At 34.3% G+C, this 15,000-nt stretch overlaps 1 protein-coding gene across 1 annotated transcript in view; it reads right to left on the bottom strand.

Annotated features, from left to right (window-relative positions):
* Nucleotides 1–5,041: 5,041 nt before the first annotated feature.
* Arp2 (Actin-related protein 2) overlaps nucleotides 5,042–15,000 on the bottom strand; it is an 11,421-nt gene continuing 1,462 nt past the window's right edge. Inside the window, exons 2-7 of the mRNA XM_043018146.2 lie at nucleotides 14,287–14,397; nucleotides 8,459–8,674; nucleotides 7,755–7,915; nucleotides 7,383–7,602; nucleotides 6,967–7,200; nucleotides 5,042–6,615 (exon numbers count right to left, since the gene is read on the bottom strand). Of these exons, the coding sequence (XP_042874080.1) occupies nucleotides 6,418–6,615; nucleotides 6,967–7,200; nucleotides 7,383–7,602; nucleotides 7,755–7,915; nucleotides 8,459–8,674; nucleotides 14,287–14,397 (1,140 nt within the window). The 3' untranslated portion in view covers nucleotides 5,042–6,417. The remainder of the gene's footprint in view (nucleotides 6,616–6,966; nucleotides 7,201–7,382; nucleotides 7,603–7,754; nucleotides 7,916–8,458; nucleotides 8,675–14,286; nucleotides 14,398–15,000) is intronic.

Raw genomic sequence — 15,000 nt, 5'->3', positions numbered from 1 at the left:
CTCAGAAACCCACAACACAACCTAATCATACAACTCCATAAATAAAAATCTGTATAAACAAAAAAATAAATAACATATATAAAACTCAATTAACTCTTAAAAATATATAACACTATCTGTAAAATCTATATAATATCTTTAGACTATATAACTATATAACTGTAACACTACAAATAAACAGTATATATAAATACTCTCACAGTATATACAAAAATAATATATGAAAATACAAAATATATCTAAAAATAAAAATATAATATATAAATATCCTATCTAACAATTATATACCATAAAAATAAGTAATATACATCTATATATTTATATACATTATCAATATCAATATCTCTATATATATATAAAAATAAATATATAACTCTATATATATCTCTATATAAATGATAACTAAATATTCCTATATAAAAAAATATATACTGTTTATATAAAAATGCATAAATATATATATATATATATATATATATCATAAATATATAAATATATAATAAATATATTAATATATATATATATCTGTCTTATCTATTGCATAAATATATATATATCTACATATTATATATATTATTATAATATATAATAAACTAATATCATATATATATATCTAATATAAACCATAACGTAAACAAATAAATCTCTATACATATATAAATACATATATATATATTATAGCTCTCAACATCTATCTAAATATATCTAAATACATATATAAACTATATAAATCAACATATTACAATATCTATATAAATATCCATATATAAAACAGCTAAATCAATCTCTCTCCATATCAATATATCTATATTTCACCATAAAAATAATATAAAAAATACATATATATATATAACACAACTATCACTATAAAAAATCTACAAATAAACTCATCATCTATATACCTATAACACACTATCACAAAAATATAATCATAACTCTACATATATATATCTATATATCTCTAAAACAATATACATACAAAATATATAATATCACTATCTCAAACAAACTAATCTATCATATAATATATATATAAAGATATATAAATACTATCACTAACACACCCACAATCTCACAACACTACCACATATCAATAAAAATCCCAATAAAAATCTATGAATCAATATATATATATCAAAGACAAAACTCACTCTGTAAATCCCAATATATCTATCATCATTAAACTAAACATCATTCTGTAAAATATATCAAAGACTCAACCCATCACTATATATATAAACTAATATAATATATAAACTGTTAAACAATATCATATATATATATCTCTATAATATATAAACATCCAGCTATTATAAAATCTAATATAAATATATACTCATAACTACAATCTAACCAACCCTACCTTAAATCTATAGGTATATATATCTAATCTATATATATATCTATAAAAACTATACCCCACCATACATATATAATATAATCAATATAAAACTAAATAACTCTCTCTATCTAAATCTAAACCAACATACAATATATATATTAAAAATAAAAAATATATATATATATCTATATCTAATATATCACCAAACAAATCATATATATATATAATATAAATAAAAAAAATATATAAAAATATATATATATAAAAACACACACAACCAAATATAATCTATATATATACTATCTATATATATATATTATATAAATATATAAACAAACATACATAAACTATATAAAATATAAATATATATAATATATAAATAATATAAATAAAAACTAAATATATCTCATATATATATATATATTACTAAACATCTAAACTATCTATCTATGATATATATATATTATGTTCTATATATATAAAAACTTAAAAATGATATAAATATATATAATATATATATAAGTTTAACAACTCTAAAACTATATCAATGTTATATATATAAATCTCTATATATGTTTATAATACTCATATAAATAAAAATATGATATAAAACTATAAATAATATATATACTATATATACATCAAGTATATACCTAACTAAAAATCATATAAATCACACACTATCTATAAAACATCACCATAAGAATAACATATATATAACCAAACTAAATATATCAATAACAAACACATAACTATCTCAATATATATATCATATAACACAAAATAAAAGCTATCCACTGAATCTCCCAATAACTATCTAAATATCTAGTATATATATATAAATATATATATGTATGTATGATTCAATACTAATCACTAAAATCACATCACAAATAAAATTATAATCATAATATACTATCAAAATAAAAAACAACAATCTATGACCGTAAGATTAAATAATTATATAATATATAAAAAAATATATATATATATATATAACTAAATCAATAAATGACATTCATGTATTATATCTTTTAAATCTAAAATATATATATAATGTATGTTATTATACTCTTTAATCTAAATATAAATAACTATAATATATATATATATATAAAAATATAAATATATAAATAAAAAAAACATACATAAAAAGAATTTGGGGTTGTTTTTTTTTGGGGGGGGGTTTTTTTTGTATGTTGTTGTATTGTGTGTTGTGGTTGTGTACGTTAGAGATTGAGATTTATTGTTTGTGTTTGTTTTTTTTATTTTATATTTTATGTGTTATTATATTAATATATTATATATAGATATTATTATTTAATATAATTTTTATATATATGTATTATGTTTATATATTTATATATATAAATTATATATATATAATATATATATAAATATATATATATAATATAAGTATGTAATGTTTATATTAATTAATTTTATATATATATATATAATATATATATAATATATATATATAATATATATAAATATATAAAATGTAGGTATGTATTATAATAATTTATATATAAAAATATAAACAACTAAATCATAAAAATAAAAAATCTCACTATCAAAACATATAACCAACCTATCCCAACATCTCACACACACTAACCCACTTCAAAAAACCAAACACTACCTCTCTATAATATATTTATCACATATCACTAATAATCACTCTCCTCTCAATAACATCCCACACACCCCCAACCAATCAACTCACTCTAACACAAACCACTCCTCTAAAAACACGACACACACACACACAACACTCTACACACACACCCACACAACCCCTCCCCACCTCACTAAAACACCAAAAACACACACCACCACACCCACACCACACACACACACACACCCCACACACCCGCCCCCACCCACCACACACACACAACACACACCACACACACACACACACAACACACACACACACACACCCACCCACACACCCCCACCCACCCACATACACACACACACACTCACACACACACAACACAAACACACTCACACACACACACAAACACCGTCACACACACACACACAAACACTCACCCACACACACACACACACACACACACCCCCACACACACACACACACACACACCCCCACACCACACACACACCACACCCCCCACACACACACACACACACCACCCCCACACACCCACACACCCCCACACACACCCCCACACACACACACACCCCAGCACACACCCCCACACACCACAACACACATACGACACCCCCCACACACACACTCACACACACACACCCCCTCACAGCACACACACACACACACACACACACCCCCACACAACAAACAACACACACACACAACCCCACTACAACACACACACACTCACACACACACCCCACTTAAACACACACACACACACCACACACACACACATAAAACACGACTCACACACACCCACCACACACACACCACACACGAAAAACACACACTCACACACACACACAAAACACACACACACCAACACACACACATGCAACCACACACACACACACACTCACATAATCCACACACACACAACACACACACAAAACACACACACACTCGTGTATAAGAAAGTATCATAAATACCGCACAAAAACTGGAATGCAACATCCACTGTACATTTTGACACGCAAAGTACAAACTTATAACAATGGACATCTGATAATCTACCTCTGAATAAAGAAGTAAAGGAAAAACTTGAAGCTGTTGTGATTCTAAAACAATTTCTCTCGTAGTTTATGCATAAAAATCAATCATTCAAAGTTATATAACGAAGAAAATTTTATATATATATATATATATATGTATATATATATATATATATATATATATATATATATATATATATATATATATGTATACTTATTCATATACATACACACAGATAAACAAATAAATACAAAAGTACTAACATTACCTTTTCTCTCAAATGCTCTTTTAATTAAATAGGTAATATGTCTGTGTATCTTTCTCTCGCATTTGCTTTTTCACCCGAACAGATTTTTAAATGGTTGAACCCTAAATGCCTTCAACATGAACAAACAATCGTTAATTATGAAAATATAGATGCAATATGTTCATGATATGCATTTAAGGTTACATTCTGGAACAACAGACTTTTTGAGCGCCGAGGCAGTACCTCGGGACCTCTTCCTCTCCTGGGAATTATCACACGCACACGCACACACACATCCAGTACTCTTTGAGGAACCTCTGTCGAGTAAATGGTTAGAAAAAGCCTACAATGAACAGCGCATCGTTATACTATTTCTTGGGGTAGTCTGTTTTGGGTTTAACAGGACTACCCCTTTGTAATGGGCTCTTTAGCCTCGCGATTGTTAACTTCCCTATTGCACTACATATTTTATACTCTGTTCTCGAGAGTTATTTTCACTGGATACATTTTTACCTATTTTTGGTATTATATAAGCAATACTGCATATGATTAGTTGTTAATATGATGCACTATTGTAATTACTTATAATGACAATTTGAATCTGGTGTACTGTACATTTAATATCATATTTTTCTACTTTAACTTCCAGAGGGATCACTGTCTGCACTATGTGAAGTTTAACTTTCATATAAAAATATTAACAGATAACTTTTTCTTCACTTATATGATGTGTATAGTGTGTGTGTTTATGGTGTGTGTTTATTGTGTATGGGGGGGGGGGGGGCATGTGCATGTGTGCGTGCATGCTTGTGTGTATGTGTGTGCGCGTCAGCATATGTGTGTGCATGTTTTCACAATCGTACATTGAACAGACACACTGTGAAAAGAACAAAAACACAAAACAAATAAAATTGCTAAAGCTGAATAAACCATATACTAATAAACCGAAATGAACCTGCTGAATAAGCAATTTAATAACTCTTTAGTCTCGTAAACAAATGGCATTCTGATCCGTTCAAATTCACCCGGGTACCTTGCTAGGAACTGGAGAAACATTTGGGGCAATTTTCTTCACTGGATTCATCACTGTCTCGGAAGTTACAAACGCACAAACGTTCTCAACGGACTCTTCATCACGCAAGCCGATTCGATGTCCCTCTCCCTCAAAAGAGACGCACTTCCACATTCTCTTTCCATGAGCACCATTCAACAGAATTGCAAATTCACTCGATTTCATTTATGACTCACTACCGGCACGGGAAGGGTCGACACGAATAGATGAAGGTGAAGACTCACATCCTATTAAGCTCTGTTCACTACATGTCCTCTCTTTGAAGTCCACTCTCATGACTTGTGCTTTGTTGGTGCTATGACTCTGTATGGCAATGCTTCCTCCTCCGTAAGGGGGATTTACAAATAACTTATGACTAAATCTCTAATCACATGGGCTTCAACAAAAATTACCATTATAAACGGCATCCCAGAAATCAGTCTGTCTGATGTCAACAGTGTCCAGTTTGGAACACGATCGCAAACAATCAAGGAAATGTTGGGGACTCGTTAGATAGGCGTCCACAGGGGTAATACACGTAATTCTGGCCCGAGCCTTAGTGTCAGGGTGGAAGGAATAAAACTGTTGTTTAAAAGAACAACTAGCTATCTCAACAAGCTACAGTACTGAATACCAAAAAAAAAAGAAAGAAATATTAGCTCTTCTACATGAAGAAAGCAAACTTTATATATAACCAATAAGCAGTTAATATTTCAACTGTAATACCCATATTGGTGGAAGAACTGTCACAAGAGGGAAGTAAAGGCAATTTCTGAAATCAAAAAGAAAAAAAGGAAAACACTTTATCATAACATTTCAAACAGGCTAGAGTAACAGTGTTCATTCAATGAAGGACAATCACGACTTCCATATCCATCCCTGCTACTAAGGCATTGGCTGACAATACATAAACCGTTAAGACAACCATATAAAATATAACTGATATTTCTTATTCTTTCATCAGCCACCCAAGATAAAACCCCAGCTTGAGCCTCAGACATCAAGTATGTATATTCATCAACAGTGTCATGGGAGACATCAATATAACCACAATATCAGCAACAACTACTGATCTATCTCTTGCGCTAGCCAGGCTGCTCTTACGAGGCTCCGCCCGGCATGAGTTTTTCTAATGCCGCTTGGACACCCTTCTCCTGGTACTCCTCTCTCGAGATCCAGAAGTTGTCTCTGTCCTTCATGACGTCGGCGAGGACGGCTCCTCCGATGAAGACCATGTCCTTCCTCCGCGGTGGGTCCTCGATGCGGATCTTTAGTTTGGACAGTCTTTCCACGTCGCCCTGTTATGGAGGCACGTTTTTTATGGTGTGTGTAAGGAGATGAAGTGATAAGCTTTAGCACATGAACGATAGGAGTACTATGTGTATCATCTGGGGTATTATGCCAACAACTTAATAATAATCATATGGAAAAGTAACATAGAAACATCAATATTACTTTCAATACTATTTACTCATTCTATGTTACCACACTGTCAATGATATACCTGAAATATGCTTGTCACAATAAATATGCAGTAAATATGCCTGTCACAATACCACACAAAACAGAAGAAGAAGAAGAAGAAGAAGAAGAACTTACAGACAGGAAACAGCAATACACGAGCCACTGGAAGAAGAGAGACCCCATACCTTTAAGACTCTTTCTAGGTAGAGCTGCTTCAACTCCCTCTCCAGACGTGACGGGAGGCCAGGGTACATGGTGGATCCCCCGGACAACACAATGTGCTTGTAGAGCTCCGGTCGGATGTCGATGTCGCAGCGCTGGATGGTGTCGAAGAGGAGTTCGGCAATGCCCTGGCCTTCTACGTTTATGAGATGAGGTTGGAACAAGGCCTCTGGGGCTTCGAATCTCTCACCACCAACCTTCAGATGAAAATATATAAGAATTTGATGTTAGATGTAAGACATGTGAATATGTGCAGGTTCATGCATGTGAGTAGATGCTAAATGCGCAATGTATGAGATGCATGAGTCCATCCTCAATCCGTTCAACTTCTCTGCAACATAGATGCTTAGAAAAGGAATGCTGCACATTACAAACTCACCTTGATGATACGACCATCTGGCAGCTGGTAATTCTCCACCAAGACAGTAGTTTCTGTTGCAAGCTTCTGCTCCTGTTCAATATTGTAGCCAACATAACACAGCTTCTCCTTCATCATTCGCACAGTCTCGAAGTCTGCCGAGTGGTTGAACGCATACCCTCTCAGCAAAAGCAACTTGATCATGTAAACGGTGATGTCACGACCGGCGATGTCTAACCGCCTGTGGACGTTCAAGAGGTCTCGTGAGAATAGGCGCCCAAAAAAGAGAACCTCACCTAATACCCATCAATCAATACTGACGACCAAAAACATTGACCAAAAAATAAAAGATTATTCCAACTCTAATAAACCAATAACATCACTTCTTCTTACCTTATCTGTGGGAGTGTGAAACCTTCATACACGGGGCAGATGTGGGTCACACCATCACCCGAGTCCACCACAACACCTGACTGTAGCCCTTGAGCATATAGGGTCAAAACAGCTTGAATGGCCACGAAGGCTCCTGCAAACCCATACTTCTCAAACATAACCTGAGGAAAGATAAGAATAGGGGATTATATACTCTGTATGTGTGTGTATATATGTATGTATATGTATACATGTGTGTGTGTGTGTGTGTGTATGTATGTATGTATGTATGTATGTATGTATGTATGTATGTATATATATATATATATATATATATATATATATATATATATATATATATATATATACACTTATATATACATATATATACATATATATACATATATATACATATAAATATATATATAAATATATATATAATACGTAAATATATAAACATATAAATATATAAATATATGAATATAAATATAAGCATACATTTATAAATAAATAAATATAAATAATAAATAACAAAGAATAAATATGAATATAAATAAATAAATATATATAAATAATAAATAACAAAGAATATAAATATAAATATAAATATAAACATAAATATAAATACACAAAACCGACCCCCCACCCCCCACCCACACCCGAGCCGAGAGAAAGCAGGAGAAAGGCCTAGCGTGCGTCCCCGGCCTGACCCTCCGAGACCTCACCTCCAGCATCCTCTCCCTGTTCTTGGTGGGGTTCATGGGCGGCTCTGTCAGCATGATCTTGCAGTCTCTGGGGTTGATGTCCATCTTCTCCGGGCCGAAGGTGTAGTCCCAGACGTGGCACATGTCGTCCCAGTTCTTGACGATGCCGTTCTCCATGGGGTAGGTCACCTCCAGCATGGAGCGGAGCTTGCTGGCTTCGTCACCCACCATGAGGTCCTAAGGGTGATATCGCGGAGGGTGAATTTCGGGGTAAAAAGCGGAAAGGGATTTACACCGTTCAAATAGCAGCTTTGTAAATGAAAATAGTGGTAGTAAAAGTAATGATAATAATAATAATAATAACAATAATAATTTCAATAATAATAATAATAATAGTATCAAAAATCTTTCTTTGTCTAATAATCACACTCATCTGTCTTAGTGTTATTTCCCATCAATTTGCTTAATTAACTGTTTGGCTTTCTTATGTTCCCTGTGCTTTTCTTCTATTCCCTTCTCTGTAAAAATACAATCTAGCATGACTTTCTATAGTCACACAAACACACACACACAAAAATTACTTCTTATTTGAAATCTTCTCTTACGTCATGTAACATTTTCATATCTTCGTGATCAAGAGTGTTCAATGTTTAAACAAAAAGTAAAGGGGAAAAGTATATAATAAAAAACTGAGTCTCTATGAACCAACCAAAATAAACAAAAGGATGTGATACATGAAATCAATCACATGATTTGTCTAGCAGTAACAAATAATCACATGCACACAGACATGCACATATAAACAGACATGGACAACATTTAAAAACTAAAAGACAATGGGTTTCCAAGAGAGAAAAGGATCTACATTTCACCCACCCACTTTATTTGTTGATGTGACTAGGTGCACACAAAACAAACACTCAAGGCCCCTTCCTCCCTCCCCTACATATACAAGCATACCACTTGCTTAATCACTCATTCACTTACTCATTCATTCACTGTCTCACTCACTCTCACTTCCTTTCACTTACTCTCACTCAACATTTAACACTACTACAAATGTTTGCACATGTCCACAACTAACAATATACTTGCCATAGTTATATGCAAGTAAATACAAAAACTACAGACCATATTATACTGTTTGGATTAACACAGCTGGTATACAAATACTTCTAAACAGCAGCAAAACAGTCTTTGTACCCATTAATTAAGGGATTTATAACACTACCCACCAACTACACCTTGGGCTATGATATTCTCACTCATTCTGTGATGCACGAGAGATACGAAGGTGGACAAGGAAGTCGTTCAAGGTCATTCTTTGGTTATTGAGTTGGTCTGTCATTTCTTCTTAACCCATTGGTCACAGTTTTAAATAAATATTTGTGCAGTAGGATGGCTGGTTTACATTGTCTGGCATGGTGCCATCTGTGTCTATGACCGACTCTGCCTTTGCAGCAGATCATGCCATCCGCTGCTAATGGGTTGAGGATGTACTCTTTCAGCCTAGAACTTTCAACGCTCAGCCAAGACAGAAGTCTCACTACACCCATAGGTCTCTACTATTAACTATTCATACTGCCTGAGCTTATGTGGGCTATTTGTTGCTTGCAATTGCAACAGTTTTCCTAGGACCTTGATTCAGCAAACTGAGTTGTAAGGAATGCAAACATAAGAAATTACATTCAGAGCTAGCTCAATGCTCACCTCAACACTGCAACACAGACTGAGCAAAGATGACAGACACTTAAAAGCATTTATGTGGTGACTTTCCCCCCATGATGGTAATAATGAAGAGAGAGAACACACAATGATAGTTAACACATACAGTTCCTTAGAAAAAGCTTGAAGAAGTTAGCCAAAATGATTAAAATATAAGGCCTAGCATGTGCCATTACTTTCAATCAACGCTTGAAACAAACAAGACACAAGCATGAACGTACATTATTCTTCGTCACATTACACAAACAGATGATCACACACAATGCACACACATCTCAAACAGAGAATAAATAAATGAAAAACTCCAAAATCTGCCGCCTCTCCTTCGCGTCAAGACAGCTGACTCTCGTGTTCTCATGCTTACCACTTGACACAAAGACAAAAGTGCAGACAAACACCTACATACACCTACTAAATCTAAACTAAGTGGTGACTCTAGCATTTTTCTATACTGGCTTTTACTTAGTCTAGTAGTGTTTACTTCTTTCATTTCATTCTTAGAAAGTATATCTAGAAGCAATCACACTTAGGAAGTCCAGCTATAATGTATAAATGACTGTATTGTGGATGACGTGGCAGCATACTAGCAATTTTAGCCACAAAAACAAATAGAGACTATAACAATCTATTTTCTTTCTACTGTATCATTATACCATTTGCTAATAACCAAACGTAATCATAATTCACACTTAATTACACAACGTTTAAAGATATCAATTGATAACCATTCTCATATATTCTTAAAAGTATCACCACGTACTCCGTTTCCTCTCACCATAAAACAGGGATGAAATAAGGACGACAAGATCATGCAAAACACCCAGTCATGCATCTAAAACCTTCTCGTCATGCACATCTTAAAAGCTTTGGTTAGTGTTTCTCAACATATCATGATTACTTACAGGAAAATGAGCCCACTCCTTCCAAGGCAAGCAGCAGTGCACAAAACAACAGTTATTTGGCAATGGACAAAAGTACACATTGTGCATTTCACACTGATCGAAGAGGTAACGTGATTTAGGACACTGATCTATGGTCACACATATTTATGAATGATTCCCCTGCTAATTCATACTGCAATGACTGATCCGGCTATTAAAACAAGTCCTGGTGATAGTTATCTCCATGATGACCCCACAGAACACTCTTGGTGAATTGATATATTGCATGAAAACTTAAGAAGAGTGAAATCACCGTTATCGTGGAAACTATATACACAACCATACACACAGTTTTAAACACTCACATGATTCAAGTAGAGGTGAATGACTTTAAATATGGTGATATCTCAATAAAAATGAAAGTTACGAGATTTTCTGGTAATCTTCTGTTAATATATAAAATCAATAACTCAGTCGAATCAACTTCTACGATAATATATATATAATACCTAAAGCTACTTTGCAGCACTCAATTTTTGAGGATCTGCGTAGTGGGGAGGAAAAACGAAAAAAAAAAAAAAAGAGAGAAAAAATTGAGATTCTTTGACAAACGTGAACAGTGACATATAAAACAAAAAAGACATGGAGCACTTTCAGTTAAAACACTAAGCTGAGTAACATTTAAGTGAGAAAATTTTGAGTCATCAAAAAAGTAAAAGAAAAAGAGAAAAAAAATAAATAAATTGTCTACATGTCTGTTCTGTGCTACTTGTGTAAATGTGTATATCTGTAAATATGTGTGTGTGTGTGTGTGTGTGTGTGTGTGTGTGTGTGTGTGTGTGTGTGTGTGTGTGTGTGTGTGTGTGTGTGTGTGTGTGTGTGTGTGTGCGCGCGCGTGCGTGCGTGCACGCATTCATGTGTGAGCAGGAGCATGTACGTGTCTAGTTGAGAGTACACGCATATGTGTATGTATGTATATTAGGTATGTGTATTACTTGCAACAAAATACATACATAAAAACAAAACACAAAACATACAAACAGTCAATTCAACTAAAAGTAACCAAAACCAGTCTACAAAACCTTGAACCAAGGACCTCACCTGCAATGAGTTGCACCAACTTAAGCTCATTCTTCCCTACACATCTAAACAGTCCATACAGACTCTCATTTTAGTATTGCCAACACAAATGTTAAGGGATAAAGAGATGGTAGAATAACAGCAACATGTAACACCATTCATAAAATCAGGCTTACTATTAAAAGAAAGAAAGAAATTAAAAAAAGAAAAAAAATGGAACGAAAACTGTCGGAAACAAGTGGTTATTGCACACAAAACTAAAAGGACGGCTGGGTAACTGGAACATAATTTTAATCGATTAAAAAAAAAGAAGAAAAAAAAGTTTGAGGTAGGTAAGGTTATATTTGGAATGCTGAAAGATCTTCAATTATAAATGGATAAAACTAACATGTAAAATCTTTTCACTTAGCTTTGTCCAAGACAATGTAAAATGAAAATTACGTGAATGTTAGCAATAAATTCAGTGGAACCACTACCGTTTCTCAATCAACAATTCTTGAACTGAAGAATGATTGAGGAAAATCTCTCAACAAACCAGGAACTACAATACTCTAATGGTTTCACTCCAATCTATAATTAACATACAACCTGGATTGAAATGTGCTTACACCTATAAACTCCTGCAACAAACATAAAAAAAATATTGATTGACACACAAAATCACCATCCCTGCCATTAAAAAAAAAAAAAGAGGTAAAAATCAATTAAAAAATCGTGACCAAGTTAAACTGAACAAGTTATAAATGTCTCAAAATCTTTAATTGCTGTCTTATTCATTAGTAGAGAGCTACGGCATACAGCTCAAAGCCTCGGTATGTTTCAGGATAATCGATAGAAGTCAAATACTCAAGAACTGAAGGGAGGGGAGAAGGGGGGGGGGGGAGAAGGAAAGGAAGGAGAGAGGAAAGGTAGAGGTGAGGGGGGAGGGAAGGTGGGAGAGAGAAGAGGTAGAAATGAGGAAGGGGGGACAGAAAGTGGGGGGGAAGGGAAGGAGGGATGGAGGAATGGAGGGATGGAGGGAAGGAAGGATGGAGGGAGGAAGGGATGGAGGGATGGAGGGAGGGAACAGAGAAGGGGGAGAGAAGGAGAAAGGAGGAGAGAGAGAGGAGATGAGAGAGAGAGAGAGGAGAAGAAAGAAGAAAGAGAGAGGAGAGAGGAGAGAGGAGAGAGAAGAGAGAGGAGAGAGAGAGAGAGAGAGAGAGAGAGAGAGAGAGAGAGAGAGAGAGAGAGAGAGAGAGAGAGAGAAAACAAGACATTCCAAAGAAGCATCAAAGATTTGTGTTAGGAATAATTAACTTCTATCGTCATAAATCACTGTACTGAAATCATTCCCAATTCAAAAAGTTATCAAAAATACAATCTAGCCCCATGAAAGCAAAGCCAGTACGACTCGACATAAAAATCAAGGAGTCAGTGACTTATGGAAACATACCTGTCTGCGCTTTGAAGCATTGTTGTTATAACAAAACTTCAGTAATTTGTTATACTACTCTGACTTTTCTTTAAAGTCTTTTTGAAGTTTATTTGGAGTCTACATACTTTAGTTTATAACCAATCATTTATGTGAAATTTAGTGCCAAATAAAAACAACAAAATTTGAAAAACATATGGCAATTTTCAATAATAATAAAACTTGCAATATACAATATAATGGAAACCAAATAAGTCCTCTAGACATTAATATACAGAAATGTTAATATCTTAAAATCATCATCACTATTTCTATTTCCATAATCATCACTATTACACTAATGAACATGGTGGTGATAATGATTAATCACACTATTAATGATCACAGTGACTGCAATATCAACAAATAAAATAAAATGAAGCAAGAATTAAATGTGTAACTCAACATCTTTTAAATAAAATCTAAGGAAGAATTTAATTAGCTAATCATTTTATGCTGATCAGACAAAGCATACAAGCATTGCTTAAAAAATCCTTCAGTCTCCTGTCTTTTCAGGAAAAACAAAAAAGAATAAATTACACAGTATATGAATTTACAGCAAATAAAAGTACTATGAACTTAGCAAACACAGAACTTAAAAACAAAGGGAGAACGTCCCTAAGTGTGGCCGTCTTTAGCTTCGTAAGAGATGCTGATATTTACAACCGGACTCTGGCAAAACGACTCGACGACGTCCTCTAGCTCTTTCTTACCTTGACTTCGATGTCTCCAATTTTGTTTGTGGCTCGGATGATCGGTCGGCCGACCATGGATGGGAAGATGTGGGCGGGGAAGTTGCAGCCGGCATATCCCACTTTGACGAACTGAAAGGGATCAAGATGATCATCATCTTCGTAAATTGGAGGAAATGATGTGTAGTTTCTTTTTAGGCATTTTTCACGTTTAAGATCACTGTTCAATTATTAACTGTGGTGCATGTTCTTTGGATGTATGGCCTTTTGCGTCTGGTTGCTCTGCCAATAACTCTTTTTAACCCATTCACACCGGGGCTGTTCCAGCTCTGAATGATCAGAATGCTGGGGTTTTCGAACGCATAAGCCTAACGCCTCAGGATTCTCGGGCGCACTAGCCGTGAGCCTGGGCTGTCCGCTCACTCACGCCGGCCTTGACCAAATATCTCGTCGCCGGCGTCTGATGCAAAAACCACGAAACGTGTCAGCACATCATCCGGTGCAAATGGGTTAAAACCAAGTTGGCCTTCCTAAGGGCAGGATGACCTACACTACACCAAGGAAGCTTTCCTTCTAATAAGTCATCCTAATAAGTCAGCCTAAAAATAACATATAACCTGAAGAAAGGAACGAAGCCAGACACAGTTGTAGCTGATAAGGGACAACCAGATAGTTCAACACATGTGAAATAACTTGACAAATAGAAGGTATAACAGACAAACCTGAGTCTGCTGA

The sequence above is a fragment of the Penaeus japonicus genome, unplaced genomic scaffold (assembly GCF_977035675.1).
Source record: "Penaeus japonicus unplaced genomic scaffold, GWHDUDI00000001_assembly GWHDUDI00000036, whole genome shotgun sequence".
NCBI lineage: Eukaryota > Metazoa > Arthropoda > Malacostraca > Decapoda > Penaeidae > Penaeus > Penaeus japonicus.
This window is presented reverse-complemented; position numbering and strand designations above follow the sequence as displayed.